Source organism: Camelina sativa, chromosome 3 (assembly GCF_000633955.1).
Source record: "Camelina sativa cultivar DH55 chromosome 3, Cs, whole genome shotgun sequence".
Lineage (NCBI taxonomy): Eukaryota > Viridiplantae > Streptophyta > Magnoliopsida > Brassicales > Brassicaceae > Camelina > Camelina sativa.
The window spans coordinates 15,448,768-15,476,092 of NC_025687.1; the positions used below are offsets into that span (position 1 = coordinate 15,448,768).

General features: G+C 35.6%; 4 protein-coding genes across 5 annotated transcripts; all 4 read right to left on the reverse strand.

The window, feature by feature from the left end:
• LOC104777194 (alkylated DNA repair protein alkB homolog 8-like) lies at positions 1,625 to 3,238 on the reverse strand. The gene is made up of 6 exons (XM_010501407.2): positions 2,828 to 3,238; positions 2,621 to 2,722; positions 2,331 to 2,546; positions 1,975 to 2,247; positions 1,790 to 1,855; positions 1,625 to 1,698 (listed from the first exon to the last, which is right to left on the reverse strand). The coding sequence occupies exons 1-6, from the start codon at positions 3,146 to 3,148 to the stop codon at positions 1,636 to 1,638; spliced, it is 1,041 nt and encodes a 346-aa protein (XP_010499709.1). The 5' UTR covers positions 3,149 to 3,238; the 3' UTR covers positions 1,625 to 1,635.
• Positions 8,175 to 9,194, reverse strand: LOC104779011 (agamous-like MADS-box protein AGL86). The gene has a single exon (XM_010503410.2). The coding sequence runs from the start codon at positions 9,186 to 9,188 to the stop codon at positions 8,175 to 8,177; it is 1,014 nt and encodes a 337-aa protein (XP_010501712.1). The 5' UTR covers positions 9,189 to 9,194.
• On the reverse strand, positions 14,576 to 16,086 carry LOC104779012 (agamous-like MADS-box protein AGL86). The gene has a single exon (XM_010503411.2). It carries the CDS (start codon positions 16,065 to 16,067, stop codon positions 14,721 to 14,723), a length of 1,347 nt encoding a protein of 448 aa, XP_010501713.1. The 5' UTR covers positions 16,068 to 16,086; the 3' UTR covers positions 14,576 to 14,720.
• LOC104777195 (rop guanine nucleotide exchange factor 14-like) lies at positions 22,069 to 27,119 on the reverse strand. Of its 2 annotated transcripts, XM_010501408.2 has the most exons (8): positions 26,860 to 27,119; positions 25,413 to 25,638; positions 23,905 to 24,303; positions 23,639 to 23,793; positions 23,479 to 23,553; positions 23,123 to 23,392; positions 22,691 to 23,041; positions 22,069 to 22,606 (listed from the first exon to the last, which is right to left on the reverse strand). In XM_010501408.2, the coding sequence occupies exons 2-8, from the start codon at positions 25,486 to 25,488 to the stop codon at positions 22,253 to 22,255; spliced, it is 1,680 nt and encodes a 559-aa protein (XP_010499710.1). In that variant the 5' UTR covers positions 25,489 to 25,638; positions 26,860 to 27,119; the 3' UTR covers positions 22,069 to 22,252. The 2 variants fall into 2 exon arrangements, with proteins under 2 accessions (XP_010499710.1, XP_019099326.1); XM_019243781.1 differs by lacking the exons at positions 25,413 to 25,638; positions 26,860 to 27,119 and adding an exon at positions 24,450 to 24,557.

Consider the following 27,325-nt stretch of genomic DNA (forward strand, 5'->3'; position numbering starts at 1 on the left):
CCTCGTCTCTCTTGGAATGTTAGGAAGATGATTGAAATTAAACCCACTCTGAAGGAACTTCTTAGGTGTCAAGTCAGGAACAGGCTCAATGCTCTATTCTGGTACGACTCCTGGACCAATCTAGGGCCCCTCATTGATATTTTTTGTCCTATGGGTCCTCGTGAGCTGCGTATCCGCCGGGAAGCATCAGTCTATGAAGCTACGCATGACGGGCAATGGTTCTTTCCAAGTGCTAGATCTTCCCAAGCTAAGCAACTCCGGATTTGCTTATCTACTATCGTCCCTCCTTCCCCCGAAAGAGGTCAGGACTTCTTTCAATGGAGGCAACCATTAGGTACCTTCTCGAACACTTTCTCCACTCTTGGTACATGGCAACAAATACGAGAGAGAGCGCCGACCATGCCTTGGTACAAAGCTGTCTGGTTCAAGGAATCCGTTTCCCGGTTCTCCTTCATTCAGTGGCTCGCGATGCAAGGTAGGCTCACGCCTAGAGATAAACTCAGGACATGAGGAATGAATGTCCCTTCCTCCTGTGTCCTCTGTGAGTTGGGTCTAGACTCTCATGCTCACTTGTTCTTTGACTGCTAGTACTCAAAGGCTATATGGGTTGATCTCGCGGGGAGTATTTCGCCGAATCCTCCTTCTTCGCATTCGGCGGCAACCGGTTGGGTGCTCACTGTTCAGTCGTCCCCACCTCTCTATGCCAGCAAAATTCTCAAGCTCCTCTTGCAAATTGCAATTTACATGATCTGGAAAGAGCGGAATCACCGAATCTTCTCAGCTTCACATACATCCGTCTCCGCTACCAGGATTCTCATTGACCGCACCATTCGCAATCGTCTCATTTACTTCTCGCCGGAGGATCCCTTTATTGACTCTCTACTTGGTTTTTATTTTGATTGTATCTCTCACCAGATTTTAAATATGGCTTAAGCTCAATATATATTTATTTTTCTTAAAATGTTCCATTGTTCTCTCTTTCTAGAGCTTGGCGTATTTTTGGGTTTCCATTGTACAATGTAGACCTTTTTTATTGGTATAAATTTAACATTAACCAAAAAAAAAAAAAAAAAGACTCGGTTTCAATAAGCTTGTTTCAATAATACCATAGGGAATATAGTGAGTTCATATGTAGGATAAGTCATAAGTGTAAAGCTTGAGCTCATAAATGATCGTAACATAATTTGAAGTATTTAGAAAAGTGAAATTGTGACTTATCCTACAATGGATGAACGTGAAACACATTCATACCCAAAAAAAATCACTTAATGAAATATTAGAAACCGAAGTTAGCGTGAGGTTTTGCAAGTTGCCCATTGTTGCAATAGATCGTTTTAATTGTAATACTTTGTTGATTCTAGATGTAGTGTATAAAAGAGATATTAAACTGAAATAGAGGAAAATACAACAAATGAGAAGAAGATACTTGAGGAAGGCTGTTTCTTATATGAAAACATGGTGAACTTAGAACGTTTGGAACAATGAGTAACAAATTGATTATCAAAACTAATATAAACATTCAAATCTAGTCTAATAATTAAGAGTAAACAACTACAAAAATGATAATTTTCTTCTCCATATGCATCTTGTCTATACCTAACATATTCTCCCTTTCATTTTTTTCCTCTTCTTCAGTTATCTTTGTTGCTGAGAGTCACAGTATTGTGGATAGTTACACCTGCAGGGATGATTTCTCACCTGCAAAAAAAATTGAATTTATTGTCTATCAATATCAACTGAAAAAGCACATATTGGTCACAACTCACAAACATGTTTTCTATATATTTACCTTTCGAATTGTGAAAGATACTCTTCTGGGACTCCTCCTAATAACTTTTTCCTTCACCTTGTCAATCTATTAGGGCACAATACAAAGGTTACCAACTAATAGAAATGCAGTAACAATACCATGGTGAGAGCCAAGGAGATATCCAAATGAAGATAAAATGAAGTTTGTGGTGATAAGAATACAACCTTGTGATGAGGAATGTAGTGATTCCAAGCATAGCGTGCTTCCCCAGATAATAATAGCATAGATCGAGGAGGAAGATATAAGGCCTTTTTGATACAAGAGGAGTCACCCAACTTCTCAGCATCAGCACTTGAGGCTTTCCATGTGGAAACAGAGTATCTTCTGAATTCCATAATACAAGGACCAGCTAAAGAAAGGCTGAAAATGCAATCTTCAAATGCTGAATGTGTGTCAATATGAGGAGATAAACCCACCCCAGATGGATACTCGTTTACCTAATATTTTCACAAGAATCCCTCAGCCTTTCAATGTAGTTAAAAACATTTTAATCTAAGTTACAGAGAGTGTGATGATGTACCGTTAATTGGTCCAAATCCAAGCTTGACGGGTCGTTATCAAGATTCGGGAACAACGAGATTCTTTCGAGTATAGGAGAAACAAACGATGGAAGCTCCCCGAGAGGCTTCTTGGTATCAACATTTCTTGTCCCGTAACAAAACTCATATCCATAGTGTTGAACACGCCGTTTAGCAAGAACAATCCAAGGCCTAGCATCAACAGCTGCAAGCAATTGCTAATAAAGACAGAACCAATAAGTATAACACAAGAGATAAAAAAAAGAAATCAAACACCTGCTACACCTTGTACCTGTTCTTCTTCTACACTGACAAATTCAGGTATTAGGAAAAGCCCTGGGATGTTCAACTCTGAATCAACTAAAGACACTGGAACACAATCATTCACCTGCGTCTACATGTTGTAACACATAAAGATCAAAACTTTGAGACCTATATAGAAATCTAACCATGATACGGTAAGACCCATTAATGGATCCAGTATTGTAATTAGAAGTACCTCGGAAGCTGATTGAAGAACTGAGTATCGAATATGCAAAGACCGTCCTTTAAGGTCCGGGCATGGCCGACCATTCAAGGCTTCTAGAGCAGATTTCGCCGAGAAAGGATCCGCGAAAGATACGATGACGCGAACGCCGCTCTCGTCGGCTGCGTATACGCCTTTCACTTCACCGAAATCAGCGAACACCGCCGCGATTGCGTCGTGTGATAGTCCAACCGCTGGTCCACAATTCGCGACGTATAGGTTGGATGAAGTTGGTTCTCCGGTATCGGTGGAAGGTGATGACTGCATCGGACGGACGAATCGCGGCTGAACCATTCTCGGAGTTATTGACTGTGTAACTTTCTCCGATCTACTGAGGTGTTTTGGTTTCACGGCGAGTTCTCTTCGCCGTAGATTCAATAATACGACGACGTTTTTATGTGTATTATGGGCCTCGAGGCCCATTTGACGTTAGCATGACTGATTTTGTTTTGTTTCACTTTCTTTTTTGAGGAATATTTTTGTTAGTCACCTAATTCAACACTATGGTCAAGAGGAAAAAATCGTAAACAAAAAATAAAATTGGGAAAAAAATGGCTAGGGTTTCAGTAAGATGAGAAGGAGCCCAAGTTAGGTCTGAAATGATTTCATTGCCTGTGAATTCTGTAGTGAAGGGCCACAAAAAGAAGTAAAACCTCTTTTACCAATCGAGTCGAATCTAGGGTTTGATGTATGCATCAACGGTTTACCTTATATTAAAGGTACCCATTTACCTTATAGGGAGAGTTTAGCGAATGTATGCATCAACGGTTTTCTCTACTATGCTGCTTTCTTCACCAAATTTACAGGTCAAGCTTTTGTGCATTTCGATGTTAGATCTGAGAAACTAAGTTTCATCAAAGTTCCTAGTGTTGTTGTTCCAAGGCCCAAGGGGGGAACGAAACAGTTTTCTTAGAATACAGAGGGAAGCTAGCTTTCATTGTGAGATACCCTTATTATCGTTTCACTAGTTTTTATTTGTGGATACTAGAACACGCCAAGAAACCTGAATGGTCTAAGCAAATATGTGTGATATATACCCTCCTCTGTGTGGGATGATATTGAGTGTGGTGAAATATCTTTTCAAGGCACCAACAAGGCTGGTGAGATCATTATCGCCCCGACGAAGTTGTCACGCAATTGTCGACCCTTCTACATTTTCTACTACAATGTTGAAACACAAAACATTAGAAGAGTTAGACTCCTAGGAATTGGAAACGGTGAAGAGTTTAGGTGCTCTTATGGATTCCATGATAGACCCGAGGATTATTTTGCTGTGATCGTACATCAACACGTCGAGAGTCTTGGCTTTTTTAAAAATCCTATAACTTAAATTGATTCCAGGGATCCTCTAATGTAAGAGAGCATTGAAAACTCTGCCTCTTGTTTTGTTTTTAGTTTTACTTTCAATATATATATATATATATATATATAATGGATAGTAGAATTCATTGGCTATGGTGCTGACCAATGTAGAAAATCATTCTATATAATTCATCATCATCAAACATGTAGAAATTGTAATCATTATCAAATAATTGCCAAAAAGAGATTTTAAAAATGAAATATTTAATTGATGAACAGAATCAAATGATCTCTTTAAGTTAAACACCAAGCCAGAAAAAAACAAAATTGATCTCTATAAGTTATATGATCTTCATTCCATCGGCAATTGACCAGAGGAAAATACAAAAACCCTTGTATAAATAGCAAAAAGGCTACGTGCTTTGTCCTTCAATTTGGAACCTTCAAAAAATGAAACACTTGTCTTAGTCTTTCTTTTGTTCCGAGAGTGGAGTCTTCTAAGTTCTAACTCCTTCTGAGTCTTCTCCCGACTAGGTCTGAAATGTGGCATGCCGTAAATGTGGAAACATCATAGCTTACACAAGCTGGCTCTGTTAATCAATTTGGCCTAGAAAGAGGTTTGATCACCCCATTGATAGCCCAAAAGAAAGCTCAGTCCATGGAAATAGCTAAGAAGAACATTATTTTGAGGGAGCGTGATGGATTATGTTGAGATAATGGCTATTAGAATAACCATTATCTCGAGGGGGCGTATGGGGGAAAAGATCCCACATCGAAAAATGTGAAGGAACTTGAGTACTATCTAAAAAATTTGGGTCAATCCACTCACTGCCAATTATTTTTGGTTGTAAGCCCACAGTAAGATCTGAATTTTACATAGTATCAGAGCCAGATTATTCTTGTGAATCTACATTAACGTTTCCGCATTAAAATCTTTGTGAACAAGAAAATAAAACATGGAAATGATAACTGGAGAAGACATGTGAGACGGTAAAGATGGAAATGATGAAGATGATGTGATGTTTGGATTTGTGTTCACGTTTGATTTTTAGTGAAAGAGTTAATGGGTTTTAGATTTTGGTTAGTTTATGTAGTTTATTTATTTTCTAATAATTTAATTAATGGGATTTTGTGTTTGTGTTTTAAGAGTAACGTCATATGATTTTTTTTTATTTAAATTAGTTTAAGGCTATCTTTTTGCAATAATTAATCAGGGTTTTTTTGTTCTTTTATTTAAATTAATGTTGATGGTTCAAGGCTTTATTGTTTACATTGGTTTTAATTATGAATTTTTCTGAGTTTTTATTTGGTAATAGTTTCATTTGTGGAGATTGTTTAGATCCCTCATGTTTTTAGGTTAATTTATTTTTATTCTGATTTGTGGACTGTCCTAGATTAGGATAATTATTTGTGAAGATTGCACGATTTGCATGTACGGGACGTTGTTATTCTTTTTTACCAAAGACCGAAGACGAGCTGGATTTTCACTCCTATTTTCAAAATTATGTTTATGCGTGGAGGAGTTTGTTGACATGATTTGTATGTCTTTGACAAGTGTCCACGACATACATGTTTCGTTTTTCTATTGCAAAGTTTACGTTTTGCGTACCATATTCGTCGTGCAAAGGAGTATTGGTGTATGGACTGACAGTTTATGTTGGGCTTTGTTGATGCGGTTATTATAAGCCGTTGGAACCTAAGAGCTGGGTGTTTTATAAATTAACCCTTCTATCATTGATTTAGAAAGACAATGAAATAATAAACACTTTTCTCCAAAACCCTTCTCTAATTTCTACAATTTACATGCAACCTTCTTAAATGCAAACGGTTAGACCAATACAACAAGAGTTACATTCTAGTTTACTGTCAAAAACTATTTTATGGTTCTTTAAGAATAATTAAAAAAAAAACAGATATGGTTTCAAGAAATTTAAAAAGATTAGAACTAAAAAAGTAACATGTTCATGTCAAACAAAAGAAAGTTAAAGAATCAATAGGAATCAAGTATGAACAAAAAGTAACATTTTCATTTAATAATTTCAGAATTATGGAGAAGAGTATAATTCCCAATGAAGATCAAAATATGTATTTATAAAAAAAAAATCAAAATCTGTAGACTCAATTAAAATTCTGTTAAGTTTAATTTTTTTATAACTATGCTCTGTTTCATGTTTTTAATTTTTTTTTGTGTCTGTAAACAAAAAAGATTTATTTATTTACTTTTATTTTTTAAGGAGGATAAAATAAGATGTGGATATTCTCCGACCTTATTTAATTTCTTTCTTCCATTTTTTCAATTGAAAATTTAAATGGCATGTTATCATATTTTAGTCAATGATAATGACATTGGTGAGATTTGTTTCGGTTTTTGGTGTTATGTTCCTTTTTCTTATTGGTTTGTTTTAAGAATGAATGAATATTAAAAATATTTTTCTATATTTTTTCTTCATTCTAAAACAGTAACGTTTTAAGAAAGAGTCCTTTCTCTCTCGGGAAAACAGTAGCCTACCTTCTTACTGAACTTTTCTAGTGTGCCTCATTGTTATATTTACAGAAATCAGTTCACAGTCTGATGCCTGCTTTCAGAATCTAACCAATACATGATAGGCCATGTGCACTTTGTTAGTACAGTAAAACCTCTATAAATTAATAATTATGTAAATTTATATATATATATAAATTTACATAATTATTAATTTATAGATAAATTAATATCACTATAAATTAATAATTATGTAAATTTATATATATATATAAATTTACATAATTATTAATTTATAGATAAATTAATATCACTATAAATTAATAATTATGTAAATTTATATATATATATAAATTTACATAATTATTAATTTATAGATAAATTAATATCACTATAAATTAATAATTATGTAAATTTATATATATATATAAATTTACATAATTATTAATTTATAGATAAATTAATATCACTATAAATTAATAATTATGTAAATTTATATATATATATAAATTTACATAATTATTAATTTATAGATAAATTAATATCACTATAAATTAATAATTATGTAAATTTATATATATATATAAATTTACATAATTATTAATTTATAGATAAATTAATATCACTATAAATTAATAATTATGTAAATTTATATATATATATAAATTTACATAATTATTAATTTATAGATAAATTAATATCACTATAAATTAATAATTATGTAAATTTATATATATATATAAATTTACATAATTATTAATTTATAGATAAATTAATATCACTATAAATTAATAATTATGTAAATTTATATATATATATAAATTTACATAATTATTAATTTATAGATAAATTAATATCACTATAAATTAATAATTATGTAAATTTATATATATATATAAATTTACATAATTATTAATTTATAGATAAATTAATATCACTATAAATTAATAATTATGTAAATTTATATATATATATAAATTTACATAATTATTAATTTATAGATAAATTAATATCACTATAAATTAATAATTATGTAAATTTATATATATATATAAATTTACATAATTATTAATTTATAGATAAATTAATATCACTATAAATTAATAATTATGTAAATTTATATATATATATAAATTTACATAATTATTAATTTATAGAGTATTAATTTATAGAGGTTTTAGTGTATGTGGAAGTATTAAACCCATTCACTTTGTTCTACTCTGCGATGGTTTTAAGAAAAGCCATTTTCCTCTTACAAAAGTATCCAAGTTTCATGGCATCCAAGCACGAGCCTCAGTGATGGTGACAGACATAGTGCATGCCCTAGCTAACGTCAGCTTTCGAGGGGTTACATATAGTACAAATTCAGCTTGACCAAACTTCTTATAATTAAAATTTCGATACATTATCATTTTCTTTTCTGGTCAACATTTTGATACATTACCTAATATCATAAATAATAGAATCCATTCAAAGGTAGAAAACATCACCAAATATTTGTCCTTTGAAATGAACAAACAAAAATGCAAACACTTATTAGAAATCCACATCTTCTGATGAAAGACCATTGATGTCATCAGGAGCATAAACACCCGCAATGGTGTTGGTGTTGATGGAAGGCATGTTACCAGTTGTAGCAAAATCCATGGTTGATAGCTGGTGAGAGTTGCCGTTCATAAGAGGGTTGTGAGCATGCTCTTCATCATAACCAATTTGTTGAGGATGTCCCATCAAGAGATTCATGAATGATCCCTGTGGATACGAAGGCTGAACTGGATCCAAACTCATATCCTGGTGCAAATTCATATCATAGAGTCCATGTTGAATTTGATCATCAAAATTCATGAGAGTATGGTGTTGAACCGAGCCAACAGGAACATGGTGTTGAACCAACGACTCATGCTGATTCGGAATCGGATTCATAGTCATACCGTCATAAGGAAAATAACCATCAAATCCATTAAAATCAGTTACCATAGATGCATCCTCAGTAACAGGATGACCAGTAACCTCAACAGCAGGAGAATCTGCACCAGCAACTGAAGAAGGAAGAAGGAGAGTGGAGGAAGAGGAGGACTCACCAATCTGCACCAGCTTCATCCTGGAATCAACCTTCTTGATATAGCCACCAATATAAGATCTCAGATCTTGAAGGTCCGTTGCATCATAACGGTGCTGATACATCTTGCCTTCGAGACAATCAAACATAAATTGTCTAAGCTGAGCCTCTCGGTTATCACTACGCAGATTTTTCAGTTGCTTCTCTGCTTTGGTGATTTGGCGACGCAAATAGCTCTCGTGATTAAACATATACTTGCACTGATTTTCCACCGGTAACTCCATAACCTTCGAAACCACCTCTTGGACGCCTTCCGCTGACGGCCACACCACCGGATTCTCGTACGGGCTGCAGATTACCGCACAGGCTTTCACACCACAGAGAGTCGTGAGCTCATGGAGTTTCTTCGTTATCCCTGCCTTCCTCTTCTTGAATGATTGTTTCCTCGAGTAGTTGTTAGCTATGAGCGATAACTTAAACCCCGACCTCATCTTTCTTTGCTTTTCTTTTTTTTTTTGTGTGTGGTGCTGTGTTTTAGTGTTTAGATGTTTGGGTATGAAGGCTTTATTTATATTACTAACGAAACGGGTGCATGTAGTGATTAGGTGACTTGCTGCTTAGCTGGACTCATTAATACGAAGATATAGCAATAAAGATTTGTTTTGAATTTTATTAATTGAGAGGGCCACTAATTATAGCTTTTGTTTTGACTTTAAAATTGAACTTTAAGGTTTTGTTTTTAACTAAGAATAGGCTATCTTCGTCTATTACTCTCATTTTCCTTTTAAAGGTGCGTTCAAGCTTTGTTGATAAACTATGAAATTTTGTTTTATAAATATAAACCAGTCTCTGTCCCTCAGCTTTGTTCATGTCTTCTGTTAAAGAATGCCTTACACGGGACGAAACGAAAGCAAAGGCCTCTCAGGTGTTCTGTAAGGGTCACGAGAGCCAAGGAAGCAACTCTGGCGCATGAGAGTTGGGGTTGCTTAAAGAATCTTCTTTCAAAATTTCTCCCATTCTTGAAAGAATCCGGAATGCTAGATTCACGAGTGTTCGGGGATATGCCTCAAGAACCGCATGACCAATTGATAAGATTGAGGATACAAACTCTTCTCTCTTATTACTCTTGATCCTAGTTACAAACTCAAACCCTAATTGACAAGCATGGAGTTACAGTTCTCCAAACTCACCTTCTAAGAACAGAGCACACAGGTTCTCTAACAAACTCACACAATTCTAATGACGCAGGATGCCCTTTACAATAGTAATGTATCTCTATTTATACTCTACATTGTTCTCATTCTTCTTTTTAGCTCCTCACATGTGCTTATCAATACTCCCCCGTTTGACGACAGCTTATCCTCAAGCTGTGAAGGAGCAAATAAGATTGACACAGAAGCAAACAAGACGACCATTCCTGCCACGGCAAAGCTGCTGCACGCACAATCATCTTCTGTACCATAGTAAGTGACTCCAAGAAAGTGCAGGTCCGGACTTTGTGGCTGTGAACATCCATTGTTCAGATTAACGAGCTGCAGATTCTTCTTTCTCCAACAATGCCACACAGAATAATAGACGTTCCTATCCCCATATGGTGAGTACAAGCCAATAAACTTCCCTTCATAACTTTGTTTTGCATTAATGCTGCCAACACACTTCTGTTTTAATCCAGCGTCAAACTTTTTCTCAAAATTCTGCAAATACCGAGCTTTCCAACGGTCCAAGAATGGTAACTCACAATCCCACGCTGCATCTTTCTACTTTGAACCATAGACTCTTGTACTCTCTCCCTTGATCTCTCGTAGTATTTGAGCAGCCAAAACTCACTAAGCTTTAACTTCCTCTTCTTGTGTGTTACTCGCTGCCTTTGAAGAAACACTCTGTCAAACACCGGATGATCACACAGCCACAACTTATCACCATTTGTGTTCCAAAGTGCAAAATATCTTCATCCTCGTATGTTTTCTTTTCAAACAAAAAATTTTCCTTTCTCAGCACTCTTGTATCATACCTATCTTTGAACTTAAATTTCCATGTTTTAGAACACTTCTGTTGATGTCCCCTTTGTTGCAAGCAATGCTAACAACAATTAACCTTTATACAGGGTGACTTCTCATCATAGTCAGTCACTTCAAAGACATCTAAAACCTTTAATATTCCTTCTTGTTGAGTTTTCAAACTATCACTGACAAACCTAGAGTTTAGATCATGAAAGAGAAGGCCAGGTTGTGACTGAAACTGATCCCCTGATGCATTAGAACAAGTCAAAGATGCATCGTGAACATCCTTAAAGACTGAAATCACACTTTTCTGTGGTTGGGGAATTCCATCTGCTGCCAAGTCTAAAGATCTTTTTTTCCTGTGATTCTTGTTCTTGATGCAAATTAGTCTCTGTCATCGGTTTTGTGGCTAAGAGTGGCTCCTGTTTCAGAATTGACAATGGCTGCAGAGTAACTGGAACCGAATTCCCAAATCAAACATACAATTTGGATTTAAAATCCTTCCAATTCTTGAAAGACACATTCCTGAACCAACTAAGAGAATCTCCTTTTAATTTCTGCGTTACAAACTGTATCTTCTCTATGTCAGTATGTCGATCAGATCGAAGTAATCTTTCCACCTGTGTTATCCAACTACATGGATAAAGTCCATCAAAAATTGGCAACTCGATCTTTTTCACCATGTTATCTCCATTCCCTTTCATAATCCCTTGTGTTAATCCATTCAACAATGTCCCTTCTAACTTCTGATCCTCTAACCCATTAACCCGAGATGAAAAATCCTCAATCTTCTGCACATAATCTGATATTGACCCAGTCTTATGTGAGCCTGCTTCTTGACTTGATGCGTTTAGCATAGTCACTGCAGAATCAGATCCATAAATCTTCTTATTGTCTTTACTAGCCAACATCAACTCTTCTTTATCAACTTTTCTCTTTATAAATGACTCCATAGCTCTAGCTACAACCATCATCTCCGGCAAATTACATGGCTTTTGCATATGAACAAGCTCCTGCATTTCCCGTGTTAACACATTGAGAAAAATCCCTTCTAGTTTCTGCTCATCCAACCCAAATACTTGTGATGAAAGATTCGCAAATCGTTGTATATACTCCGCTATTGTTCCTGTCTGTTTGATACAAAACAAACTTATCAATCCCGACTTAAACTGAACCCAAATTTCAAACTGTCTCCTGTTAATTTTCAAGTTGTACCAGCTCAATGCTTCTCCTTGCAAGCTCACTGAAGCTAGGAATAGTTTCTCTGCATCGTTGTATCCACCGATTTGAAAGAAATGCTCAACAACGACAATCCAACCATATATTCCCACGCCCTCAAACACGGCCATCTCCACGTTGTTAAGAAGGTTTTCTATGATCCTAGGCCTAATATCACTACAGCAAGGTTTCAAAAAGGAATGTGTTACCTAATTGGCTTGATCTTGCGATCTTGAAGTGGTAATTTGACTTGTGCCTCCAACTTCTTGCACTGTCTCTTTCCCGGATAAATTGTTTATCCCAAAATACAGCTTCTGCTTAATCTCCAAGAACTGTTGATCCTGAGCGTCGATTCTTGAATCCAAATGTGATTCTACACAACGAACCATGGAACTCATCTTTGCTAATTGATCGTAAAACTCAATAGATGAAGCCGTTGTTTGCTCCGCCCCTGGTAGCTCTCTAATCGGTGAATCTTGTTGTATCTCCATCTTCGATCCTCTGATTCTTCAATTTGGTAAAATCCCCAATTTCATCAAACCCTAAATCTTCACTTGCGATAACTCCGATCACAGTCACGACGCACCAATTGATAAGATTGAGGATACAAACTCTTCTCTCTTATCTCTCTCGATCCTAGTTACAAAATCAAACCCTAATTGACAAGCATGGAGTTACAGTTCTCCAAACTCATCTTCTAAGAACAGAGCATGCAGGCTCTCTAACAAACTCACACAATTCTGATCATGCATGATGCCCTTTACAATAGTAATCTATCTCTATTTATACTCTACATTGTTCTCATTCTTCTTTTTAGCTCCTCACATGTGCCTCTCATGTGCTTATCACCAATGTCCTGAAAAAGAAAAGTATGATATGTTTCAGCCTTTCAGGATATGGGAGTAAGAAAGAGATATGAAGATGTAAGTAGCTAGTTCTGTTTATGTTTTGCCTTGCCATATTAGATCTTTGTGGCATCAAGAAACGAGTGAGTGAGATTAGGGTATTTGGTTTTGATCTGACTTCTAAGCGGTTAAGCTCGGTTCAAGAGTGACTCTTTGCGAAGTAAAATCAAACTTAAGCTTCAAATGATGCTGTGTTTTTTTTTTCTTTTTCTTCCTCGTCTGGTAATGTATTATTTTGTGTGATTGTTGAGCTTCAATATGGTATAAGGTCACCCTGTAATGATACATTTTATTTTATCTCGATCTTAGATTTCTTCTTGTTTTATAATAATGTGGAGATGAGTTCTCTCTATAAGATTTTATTTTTGCAAATTATTTTCCTATGGTAGGTTTTTGGACTTCAAAGCCATTTAATTTCCTTTTAGATTCATCTTCTCCTCTTACAAAAGTATCCAAGTTTCAAGGCATCCAAGCATGAGCCTCAATGATGATTACAAACATAGTGCATGCCCTAGCTAACGTCAGCTTTCAAGAATTACACAGTTCAAATTCAGCACCCTAGCAAAATTTCTATGCCGGCAAGTTGTGAGGTTCCATTCTAGAATAGCTCATGGAACTGCTTGCCGTTGACTGGCTTTGTCTCGGACCCCCCACTGAAAGGCTTCTAGAATTTTGGCCTCCGTCTTCAGCAAAGTAAATGGTACGTAATAGCGTCCAAAATTGTTTTCACTTAGCTTCATTTAACTCCATTAATTAACGTAGAGCTTATGTTGTGCAAATGGACTGAGTTCTCGTGTTTCAGTTATGCTTCCATGTTGTTCGCTTTTATTTTTTGGCCATGGGACCATTACTTTAGCACTATTACCCAAGATTGTAAACCTAAACTATTTTCATTTTTCAATGAAACATTTATCTCCTTAGACAAAAAAAAAAATGATCTAATTTCTGGGTGATCATAGGAAATCTATTTACCAGTTTGATTAGAAAATTAAAAAATGGAAAAAACGAAATACAAACAATAAAAATGTATCTTTAATAATTAATACATTCATTGAAACAACTGAAATTTACCAATAATAATTAGATTAATGTGACACCCCGGTTTCAGAGACTTGTAGAGAAGTTTAAAAAAATTGATTTGACTACCTATCTCACCAAAGTGCACTTATATTTTTGGTCAAGAGTCCTGAGAGAACTCCACAGTTAAGAGTGCTTATGCTGAAATGGTCTTAGGATAAGTGACCTTCCGAGAAGTGTGCAAGTGAGGACAGAAATACAGGGAAAGATCATGTGGTGATTTGTAGGGACGGTAACAAGTATTTAAAGGCTCCATGACATAGCAAACCGACCGTCGGATATGGATGAGCTTATGGCCTAGTGTGAAGACGTAAATTCCATTAAAAAAGGTATGCCCATAGACTGGGATTGGACATAGGACCCATTAAAAGGTGATAATAGAGACGTTACAATTTACCTACAATAGTTGGTTATTAGTATTTTTTTTTTTTATCAACCAAACAGATTACAAGTAGATTTATACTCTATGATTGCTAACCTACCCAAGAATACAGAGTTTACAAAACGAAATCACTAGAGATAACAATCTGGATAAACGAGGTAAAAAATCTATTTATGTATTATATTATAAACTAATCTAAGAGCAAAACAAATTAGTAAAATATTATTTTATGACCATATTTTTTCAAATATAATTAACATTTCGATACATTATCTTTTCTTTTTGGTCAACATTTTGATACATTATCTAGTACCATAAATAATAGAATCCACTCAAAGGGAGAGGACTCGAAGGTTAAAAACATCATCAAATATTTGTCCTTTGAAATGAACAAACACAAATGCAAACACTTATTAGAAATCCACATCTTCTGAATTCTGATTAAAGACCATTGATGTCATCCGGAGCATAAACACCCGCAATGGTGTTGGTGTTGATGGAAGGCATGTGACCAGTTGAAGCAAAATCCATGGTTGGTAGCTGGTGATAGTTGCCGTTCATAAGAGGGTTGTGAGCATGCTCTTCATCATAACCCATTTGTTGAGGATGCCCCATCAAGAGATTCATGAATGATCCCTGTGGATACGAAGGCTGAACTGGATCCAAACTCATATCCTGGTGCAAATTCATATCATAGATTCCATGTTGAATCTGATCATCAAAATTCATGGGAGTATGGTATTCAGCCGACCCAACAGGAACATGGTGTTGAACCGAGCCAACAGGAACATGGTGTTGAACCAACGATTCATGCTCTTTATCATAACCCATTTGTTCAGTTGTAGCAAGATCAATGGTTGGTAACTGGTGATAGTTGTCGTTCACGAAAGGGATATGGGCATGTTCTCCATCATAACCCATTTCTTGAGGATGTCCCAGCAACAGATTCATAAATGATCCCTGTGGATATGGATACTGATTTGGATCCAAACTCATATCCTGGTGCAAATTCATATCGTAGATTCCATGTTGAATCTGATCATCAAGATTCATGGGAGTATGGTGTTGAACCGAGCCAACAGGAACATGGTGTTGAACCGAGCCAACAGGAACATGGTGTTGAACCAACGACTCATGCTGATTCGGAATCGGATTCATAGTCATACCGTCATAAGGAAAATAACCATCAAATCCATTAAAATCAGTTACCATAGATGCATCCGCAACACCAGGATGACCAGTAACCTCAACAGCAGGAGAATCTGCACCAGCAACTGAAGAAGGAAGAAGCAGAGTGGAGGAAGAGGACTCACCATTTTCTTCTGTAAGGACCTTCATCCTGAAATCAAGCTTCTTGATATAGCTACCAATATAAGATCTCAGATCTTGAAGGTCCGTTGCATCATACGGGTGCTGATTCATCTTGCCTTCGAGACAATCAAACATAAATTGTCTAAGCTGAGTCTCTCGGTTATCACTACGCAGCTTTTCCACTTGCTTCTCTGCTTTGGTGATTTCGCGACGCAAATAGCTCTCGTGATTAAACATTTTCTTGCACTGATCTTCCACCGGTAACTCCATAACCTTTGAAACCACCTCTTGGACGCCTTCCGCTGATGGCCACAACACCGGATTCTCGTACGGGCTGCAGATGACCGCACAGGCTTTCACACCGCAGAGAGTCGTGAACTCATGGAGTTTCTTCGTTATCCCTTCCTTCCTCCTCTTGAATCTTTGTTTCCTCAAGTAGTTGTTAGCTATGAGCGATAACTTCAACTTCGACCTCATCTTTCTTTGCTTTTCTTCTTTTTTTTGTGGGTGGTGTTGTGTTTAGATGTTTGGCTATGAATACTCTATTTATATTAGTAACGAAACGGCTTCATGCAGTCATTAGATGACTTGCTGCTTAGCTGGACTCATTAATACGAAGATATAGCAATAAAGATTTGTTTTGTACTCCATTTGATTAATTGAGAGGGCCACTAATTATAGCTTTTGTGTTTATGACTTTAAAACTAAACTTTAAGGTTTTGTTTTTTTTTACTAAGAATAGGCTGTCTTCGTCTATTACTCTCATTTTCCTTGTAAAGGTAATTTCAAGCTTTGTTGATAAACTATGAAATTTTGCAATATTATAGAATTTTGCATTTTGTTTTAGAATATAGTACTATATCTTCAAGAAAAATATTCAATGTAAATGTAAAAATCATGGGTATATAAAAGCTCACAAATTTTTTATCTATTGTAAAATTACTTTGAGAAATAATGTAACATGGCTCTCAGGTAATATTTTATTATGCGGGAAATATTTTTGAAAAAATGTAACATGTATCTTACGAAATAGTCAAAAATCGGCTAAATGTTTAGCACAAATAAGTAAAGTCAATAGAAGAAAATTTCAAAACCAATATAACTAGATCATAGAAAATTATTAAAAATATATATATAATACATTTAGTATGTAAAAGATAATATACACATATTTTACGTACATAATTTTTAAATTACAAAATAATAAATGAAAATAATAGTAAATAATTAGAGAAAACTTTTGTAATCAAATAACAAATTAGTTATGAAAATACAACTTTTAATAAATATACATATATAAACAGATATAACACAAAAGTTTCATGTACTTTCAATTATCATAAGTTGATTTCAATTAAAATTAGCAAACTGTAATTGGGGTAAACTAACCTTTTTCATACATTATTATATGATTTTTTACTTACACACTAACATATATATGTTGTGTAATGTGTCATACAAACGTATGAATGCATTACATGTGTCAGCTATGATAATCATAGTATTTTATAGAGCTTTCTGTTGCATTTTTTCCATTTTTAGGATACAAATATTAATTGCATTTTTTTAACAAAAAATTACCAAATTATGAAGAGTAAATTAGTAAGAAATGTATATAGTAAGGCGATAATTTATAAATTCTAAAATATTGCAAATAAGACTAATAGTAGCTTTGAAAATTATGTCTTTAAATTATGAATGAAATTAATAACTGTTATTAAATCTATTGATACATGGTATTTATTATGGAGCTCCTTAAATCATTAAAATTGAATCAGATTTAAATAAATAATGTCATTAAATAATTATAACATCAATTAGTATAATTGATGCTAAGTCATTTATTTGCTTCACTTATAAATAAGTAATTTAAAATTATATCACTTAGTTTTTTTATACAATTTAATTGATACAATGTATTCTGTTTTTCCCACCCAATTGGCTCTCTCTAAGCTAATCTTTTGTCGACAAAAAAAAAAATCAATCATATGTAGTGTTTTCCTATTTGCTTAGTAGCTTAATTACCAGTGGTTTGTTGTTGAATAATTCCAAGACTTGGAGACTAAGTAATCTCTTCCTAGAAGAGATAGAAAATAGGAAATACAAATAAGGTCTAAATATTAGAAGTTTTGTAAGTTTTCCTTTTCCATATAGATTTAGGGGTTGCTAAGATCTATATAAATAAAAGTTCATAGAGAGATGTTCCATAAGACCTAAGAGAGAAAGAGATTTAGTTTTGAGAAGTTTCTAAATCAATAAAGAAAAGTTGTTCTTTAATCTTTCAAGTTCATAGTTCTTTTGATTTGAATTGGTATCAGAGCTTGTGCAGAAGACGGGGGTTAAAGAAGCCTTGTTCTCAAGCATGGGAGACAGCAATCCACCACAACGATCCAAAGACCTTGGGTCACCTTCGATCCAATGTCCGATGTTAACATTGACAAACTACACAGTTTGGTCAATGCTTATGAAGATCACGCTACGGGTCAGCGAAGTATGGGACACAATAGAGCCAGGCTCCGCCGACGTGAAGATGAACGATGTGGCGATTGATCTGTTGTTGCAGTCGATTCCAGAGACGTTGATTTTGTAGATTGGAGAGCAAAATTCAGCGAAGAACCTATGGGAAGCTATCGAGTCTCGTCACCAGGGAGCAGACCGGGTGAAAGAAGCAAGACTTCAAACTCTAAAAGCAGAGTTAGATCGGGTAATGATGGGAGATTCAGAGTCGGTAGATGAGTATGCAGGGAAGATTTCAGGACTCGCTGCTCAATCAGCCTCCCTAGGAGAAGCAATCGATGAAACAAAACTTGTGAAGAAGTTTTTATCGGGACTTCCAAAAGAAAAATTTATTCATATCGTAGCATCTCTTGAACAGGTCCTCAACTTAAACACAACAACCTTCAAAGATATAGTAGGAAGGATAAAAGCTTATGAAGAACGAGTTGGGAAGGAGACCTTGAGTGAAGATCAAGGTAAACTCATGTTCTCAAACACCGATTACCGTGGAGGGTACGGTGGATTTCGAGGGGGAGCAAGAGGCAAAGGCGGTACCGGAAGAGGAAGTTTTGGTAGAGGCAGAGGACGAGGCCATGGTACATTTAACGGTCAAAATCAAGGAGGAGAAATCTCAGAGAATGATCAAAAGAAGAAAGATCTTACAAAAGTCGTATGTTGGAGGTATGACAAGTCGGGTCACTATGCTTCAAAATGCCCCGATAAGCCTCTACAACACCATGAAACAAACCTAAACGAGACTCAAGAAGCTGAAGCCCTCTACGTTCATGAAGTGGTGTTCTTGAACGAAGATAAAGTGTTTCCTGATAACTACGATACTAACACCGCAAGTGTTTGGTATCTCGACAACGGCGCAAGCAACCATATGACATGAAACAAAGAGTTTTTCTCAAGTTTAGATGAAAACATCAAGGGGCGAGTAAAGTTTGGTGATGGGTCGTATGTAAACATTATCGGGAAATGTTCAATTGTCTTTGTGACCAAGTCGGGTGAAAGAAGAACTCTTAAAGAAATATTTTACATACCGGATTTAAAACACAACATCATCAGCCTTGGAAAAGCAACAGAGAATGGTTGTGAAGTAAAGATGAAGGGAAACAGGTTGACCTTAAGTGATTCGCACGGACGACTACTAGTTCAAGTTGTAAGGTCGCCAAACCGCCTCTACAAAACGCCGCTGGAGATCAGCTTTCAGAAGTGTCTCTCAATTCAAGAAGAAGAAGCTACATGGACTTGGCATGCGAGGCTAGGTCACATCAGTGTTGGTGTCATGAACAATATGGTGAGAAAAGATATGGTCGTGGGAATGCCACAAGTATTACATGAGATGAACGTATGTGATGCATGTCTAGCCGGGAAGCAAACCCGAAACACGTTCCCAATCAAAGCAACTTACCGTGCAACACAAGTGTTAGAGTTGGTTCACAGAGATCTGTGCGGACCAATATCACCACCAACACTAGCAAACAACCGGTACGTGTTTGTTTTAATAGATGACTTCTTGAGATATATGTGGACAATGTTGTTAAAGGAGAAGAGTGAAGCGTTCGATTGGTTCAAAAGGTTTAAAGAATTTGTGGAGAAACAAACCGGCAAGGACATTAAAACCTTTCGCACTGATAGAGGAGGAGAGTTCACTTCTACTGACTTTAATCAATTTTGCGAAGAGAATGGAGTTTCTAGGCACTTAACCTCACCATATACGCCACAACAAAATGGTGTGGTTGAGAGAAGGAATCGCACATTAATGGAGATGACCAGAAGCTTACTTAAAGCAATGAAGGTTCCGAATGATATGTGGGGAGAAGCCGTACGTCATTCAACATATCTTATGAACCGAGTTCCGACAAAGGCATTACAAGGTCAAACACCGTATGAGAGCTTATGGTCCAAGAAACCCAATATCGAGCACTTAAGGGTTTTTGGATGTGTAGCTCACTTCAAGATCACCGGACCACATTTAAAGAAGCTAGATGATCGGTCAAGAAGTGTGATCAATCTCGGAACAGAACTGGGTTCTAAGTCATATCGTCTATATGATCCACTCACAAGGAAGATAACGGTTAGTAGAGATGTAGTATTTGACGAGAAAAAAGCTTGGGACTGGTCTCCTCAAAATGAAACTGATGAAGCACCAGGAATGTTCAAGCTTTCTCATGGCGGATTCTTGATAGTGGCAATCTATGTTGATGATTTGTTCGTAACGGGAACTTCACGCAAGGTTATTGAACAATTCAAGGAAGATATGTCAAGGAAATTTGAGATGTCGTATCTAGGCATGCTAACATATTATCTTGGTATCAAAGTGCTTCAAGGAGAAGATGGGATCATGATAAAACAAGAAGGGTATGCACATGGGATCCTTAATGACACTAAGATGGAGTCGTGGAATTTGACTCATGTGTCGATGGAGTCAAACTTGAAGCTCCTTAAAGCAGAACACGAACCTGAGATCGATGCAACCAGTTACAGAAGAGCCATAGGGTGTCTAAGATATTTACTTCACACAAGACCGGACTTGGCATTCGCAATTGGAGTTCTAAGCCGATACATGCAAAGTCCAAGAGAGTCACATGGAAAAGCTCTCAAACACGTGTTAAGGTATGTGAAAGGAACAACTAACCTTGGTTTGCATTTTAGGAGAGACGGATCAAAGAGAGTGATAGGATATAGTGATAGTAGTCACACTATCGATGTCGATGATGGGAGAAGTACTTCAGGTCATATTTTCTACTTCGGTTCGTCGCCAATCACTTGGACATCACAAAAGCAACCCACCGTCGCATTATCCTCATGTGAAGCAGAGTTTATGGCAACGACGGAAGCCGCAAAACAAGCTATATGGTTCAAGGAGTTGTTAAAAGAGGTTCTTTGTATTGACGAGAAGGTTATACTAAAGATCGACAACAAGTCGGCCATTGTTTTAACCAAGAATTCGGTGTTTCATGGAAGGAGCAAACACATACTTTCAAAGTACCATTTCATTCGAGAATCCATAGAAAACGAACATATTGAAGTGGAGTATGTACCCAGTGTGGAGCAGAAGGCGGACATCCTTACTAAGCCGTTAGCAAGAATAAAGTTTAAAGAAATGAGTGTAATCGGAGTTGTTGAGACAAAGCTTCCTAAAGTTCAAGTTGGAATTAAGGGGGAGAATTTTGGATAATTCCAAGACTTGGAGACTAAGTAATCTCTTCCTAGAAGATGCTAGAAGAGATAGAAAATAGGAAATACAAATAAAGTCTAAATATTAGAAGTTTTGTAAGTTTTCCTTTTCCATATAGATTTAGGGATTGCTAAAATCTATATAAATAAGAGGTCATGGAGAGATGTTCCATAAGACCTAAGAGAGAAAGATATTTAGTTTTGAGAAGTTTCTAAATCAATAAAGAAAAGTTGTTCTTTAATCTTTCAAGTTCATAGTTCTTTTGATTTGATTTGTTACATAATAAACTAAGGTTCATTCATGAGCCATAAAAAAACTAATTTTCATGTTTAAATATAAGTCTAAATATGGATGTCTCAAACTATTTATAATGTGCCTGAAACATGTCAAAATATGACACTTTTTGTAAAACGGAAATAATATTAACTATGATAAGAGTACCTTTCAAAAATTAAAGATCTGAATTTATATCTGTAGTCTAAAAGTAATTTCGTGTTTTTTTTAATAGTCAGGATCTCTTTGACCTCTGTAGTTGCAAATGCTAAAACATTCGTAGTCAGTCTCTCTCATCTGTGTTGTCGACTTGTCGTAAGTATAACTTTTCCCATCCAGGAAAGCCACAAAAAGTCTTTGAGAATAAATTCTGCTTGCACTTTCAGTCTTGCTGGTGACTTCATTGGAAGCGGGCGTAAGGTAGTTCTGGATAAATTGGATGTCACTAGCAACTTAGACCATCTCCAACCCATCTCCATTTCATGCTAGCAGTTTTTCTTTATTTTTTTTGTCAATGGAGCCAAATCAATTTAACCATTACAAAACCACTTTTTTACGGTGCAATTATGAACAAAATTGCATGTATTAATAATACTTCAACTGCATGTTGTTAATACATTTACAATATCTCAGGCTTCATAATTTAAAACCCTCAAAAGTAAAGGAGAAGCTTCAGGTGGCACGCATCAAACTACGGAGACCTTCTAAATCAAGGAGAAGCATCAGAAGGCACTTTACTCAGACACCAGAGTCTACTGCTTCTACTTGGAGTTGTATTCACTGAACTGGCCTTAGTATCGGCAAACAAAAAATCTAAACCAGTCTCTGTCCCATCAGCTTTGTTCATGTCTTCTGTTAAAGAATGCCTTACACGGGACGAAAGCAAAGGCCTCTCAGGTGTTCTGTAAGGGTCACGGGAGTTAAGAAAGCAACTCGGTGGCGCAGGAGAGTTGGGGTTGCTTAAATAATCTTCTTTCAAGATTTCTCCCATTCTTGAAAGAATCCTGAATGCTAGATTCGCAAGTGTTCGGGAATATGCCTCAAGAACCGCATGACCAATGTCCTGTAATAGAAAAGTATGAGATGTTTCAGGACATGGGAGTAAGAAAGAGATATGAAGATGTAAGTAGTTCTGTTTATGTTTTACCTTGCCATATTGGATCTTTGTGGCATCAAGAAACGAGTGAGGGAGATTAGGGTATTTGGTTTTGATCTGATTTCTAAGCGCTTTAGCTCGGTTCAAGATTGAATCATTGCGACTAATTTCAGACGTTGGATCTTTAGAAAATGACCAAGCTGCTCGTACAGGGGATTTACCGTTGCTGCCTTGTTCTGTAATCTTTTCTTTCCATGCAAATATAGCAGATTCTAACTTGTTAACTGTCTCCAGAGCTGCATGCTCAGTTCCCAGCTTGAGAGATATCAAGATTTCATCTACTGTGGCAGATTCCAAAGCCAACATCTTGTACAGCTCATCACCGAGGCTGTTCTTTCCAGACTGTTACAACACAAGATTTTAGCACATAGTTGTTACACACTACACTGTTTATGATTATTTCAAAGGGATAGTAAAGCTTACTTTGGGTATTGCTTCCTTGATGACATCAGGTACTGGCATTTCAAGAAGAACGTTTTCATTAATGGCTTTTGTAGCTTTGAAGACTTGATATACAACTTTGCCTTTGTCAAGCAATTTCTTCCTTCCTGAGTTAGAGAGCCCTGGTTTGGGAACTTGTGGCGACGGGAGCCACCATCTCTTGCTCTCACTTGTACTCTTGTTCTTCCCCTCAGCTCTACTACCAATCTCAGAATACCAAAACTCTGTGTTCACCATAGAATCTAGTGTCTCCTGCATAGATTACAATGCAAGTTCAACCAGATCAGTACAAAGAAGAACAAGAAAAGACAAGATTAACAAAAGAGTAAATAGCCTACAATTAGCATGGAGTCCAATTTCTGAAGAGCTGGGAGATTCATATGAATGTCCGCACGAGCTTTTGGGGTCATTATCTGTTCAAACGAGGATTCAGTTCAGTTTCTTCCTCAGGAGTATAGCTACTTTTTAAAAACTCTGGATAATACCTTTACTGCTTACCTCAAGTGATCTTCCATTGGCATCATTTTGCTTAGAAGGGACTAACTCAATCATGTAGTTAGTTGGAGAAAGTAACCAATCCATTTCCCTTCTCCATTTCTGCTTCTTCTCCTCACACAATGGTTCCAGTTTCCATAGCTCGCCAAAAATAGACGCTGCAAATTTAAGAAACTTAGTAGTCATCCAGAGACATATCACACAAATTAACTTCAGAATATATCAATAGAACAAAAAGCTTAAATTGCTAGTAAAATAGTAGAACATACTAGCAAGATGTGTTACAGCATTTGACAAAGCCAAAGCTACTTGGATACCCTTACATCCCCCTGTGACATCTTCGCCGAGCAACAGCTTAGAAAATCTCTCCTTCATAGCTTCCACATCAAGATGGCAGTAGGCATAGCCTGGTTTCTTCTTCTCCTTAGCATCAAAATGTTGAGACCTTCCAGATAAGCTCAAACCATCGCAACTCTGTTCATCATTCTTCATCGGTAACCATTTGGAAGAAAAAGAACTGGAGGCATCTTTGCTTGATGAACAGCTAGAAAACGCATCATCATCCAACGAATCAGTAAGGCATCCATCTCCTCGACTTGTTCCACTCTCTTCTTCATATGATTGGTTGTTGATAATACAAGTTTCCAAGCCATCGTATGTAATCATTCCTGAAAAGAAAAGGGTACATTAGCATATACGTTTACCCATCTTTTATACTGTAGACTACAGTGTGGTATAGGACATCAAAACTTGCAGAAGATTTGACAAAGGAAGGAAAGTAAAAAAAAGGGGTAAATATTTAAGAACTCTCCACCTCACCCATCTACTTGCTGTCTCACTCTCATCAAATGAGAATCAAGAAAATGGTATCACGGACACGTTATTTATGCAAGCCTAGTGTTCTACAAAGAGAAAACTAATGGTAACAAATGGGAATAAAAGTCGTTGTGTTCCTCGAGTCTTTAATAGCTAAAGTCAAAACTTTTGCTAACCCAAGAAACTTGCTAAACTTGTTTTTTCAAATGCTTCCATTCTCAAATGCAAATGTATAAAAAAAAACAATTTCGAGTTAGTAGACGCTAGTATCCCCATGTGGTGAAAATTCCAAAAGGACCCACTACGAAGACTTTTTAAAACCATTTCTTTCAAATGTTCAAAAGATACTTGTTTAATCAAGCACCAGTGATTTTGATTTAATAATGGTATCTACTCCTTGAAAAATGAAAAAAATGAAAAACTGACAATTTGAAAATATTTCAAAGGGGATATGTTTAAGTCTTAATAACACCATGTGAAACCAATTAAACTACCTACTCTTGGCCGTTTCTGAATTAAGATAACCTAGAGGACCCTCAACTACTAATACTAAACCCCACATCCTAAGAAACAGGGTTTGGTTTAGACTTTAGATTGAGGTCAATGAACCATCACGTAAAATGCTCTCGGGTCATATTAAATTGAGGCATTGATGTCTCGTGGGAAAGCTACAGTCTTCACGCCCTTATTTATTACATGAATGACCAGGGTTGGTGTAGGATCCTTTAAGGGTCTAAATATTGGTTGGTCCCATACCACAAAACCTAAACCGGTCACAAGACAATTATAGTGACCCATTCAATTTTTATTTGGAAACTAAAACCCTAACAGGTATAGTCTAAATATTCCATATCATTATGCCCATAAATGAAATAAAAAGCTACAGATTGAGACTTTAAGTAAGTATCATTAGTGTAAATAATACAAGAAGAGAGATTGGTTAAAGTTTGGTAGTACTTACTATCTTGTTCATCGAAATCGATGCTAATCTCCCTCTCTCTACTACAGCAAGCCAACCTTCTTCTCATCAGCATCATCCTTCCTTCCTTTTCTTTTTTTGTGATTCTTCGTTAGACTTTAGACCAAAGAGAACAAAAGCTAATTTCCTTTTGCGTCTTTATTGCCAAAAAACAAGTTTCTCTCCTCCTTAATCAGGTGATATTAAATATACCAACCATCTTCTGTCCCTGCATAATAAATACACATTACAGATTTTTACAGCCTAGTCAATACAAAAATAAATTTAGGAGGAGGTATTGGTTTAGGATTTAGAAAGAATTTTAATGACTTTAAAAGTTAGGTAAAATATGTTGTTATTCAATCAAAACTTTTAAAAAAAATCTTGATAAATCTAGTGTTATTGGATTAAGAGTTTTATAAAGTCATTAAAAGTTTTATGTTATTCAAGTAAAACAAAAGAATCTTGGATTATTAATGAATTCAAATTTTATGTTATTGGTTTAGGATTTTATATCATTTCCTTCATAACAAAAGTCATGAAAACTCTTTCATCAAATAGAAAGATTTTACAAGATTAGAAAAAACAAATCATCAAGATTTTTAAAAACTTCCTAAACAATCTCTTAGAACCCTTTATTTTTAACTTTCAATTTTCTATGATTCTAACAATCAGCAAAAACATAAAGTCATTAAAATTCTTTCTAAATCCTAAACTAATACCTCCCCCTTAACTCATAAAGGTACGGAAAGCTAACAGCAAAACAAAATGTTAAGAGTGGGTTTATCATCATCCAAATAAAAAAAAATAATAAACAATGATTTTAACAATTGTTCTTGATTACTAATTACTAATTACCAAGAATATATCTGCAGACAAGCACAATGCAACCAATGGAACAATGGAAGAAGACAAATCACGCACTCCATTTCAGAAATATAAAATTAATCAAGATACAAAGAGACAAAAAGGAAGGATTTTTTCACTGTACATTGAAGATAAGGCAAAACAAAAACTGGAACTGAGTTGCAGTAGTAATTTTTTTTTTACTAATCAGCTTTTTAATTTTCTGGAGGGTTTAATTAATACAACTTTTGAGGAAAGGATTAAAAAGGCAGTAATGATGAAAAAGCTTTTTACTAAAAAAGAGAGAGACGCTTAAGCTACTTAAAAAGGCAACATCTATAATTAGTTTCCCAAATTATTTAACTAATCTCAAAACATCTTTAATTAAAAACATAACTAAGTACAAAGAGACAAGACCTAAAAACGTAGAACTAATCGCGAGACCTGAGATCGAAATCTAAAGACAGGAGATGTAAGAAGATTCCTTGTTTGTCAACTATAACCCTAACATGGATTTTGACTGATACTTGTATATAGAACAACAAGACCTGGAACTACACTAAGAAGACCATCAGATAGTTTGTGAAGGAATTTGAACACAAACCTCAAAAATCTACAGAGATTATTCACCAGAAGAACTGAAGAAGACTTGACAGTTGTAATAACTACAGAAACAACCACAATCGTCCGTACAGCAAATATGATGCAATAACTGAGATAAATCCGAAAAAAGAATTGATCGATCCAGGAAGAAGAAGAAGAAGAAGAAGAACAAGTAGTAGTAGCAGAGGAATGGGTGAGAGAGAGAGAGAGCTGAGAGCACTGAGGACATTTATTGTGGAGGAATATTTTTGTTGACGATTGAATTTTTTTTTATTTTATTTTACTGATTTTGAAATTTAGAGATGCTAAAAAAAATTATAACAGCCGTATGATCTTCATTGAGCTGATTATGAATATAGACGGTCACGATTTAACTAAAGGGTTTGATTTGACAAGAGAGAAAATAAAGTGGCTGATTTACAAATTTTTTAAAAACCAGGCCAACGATTGGCGCCGCTGGTGAGAGA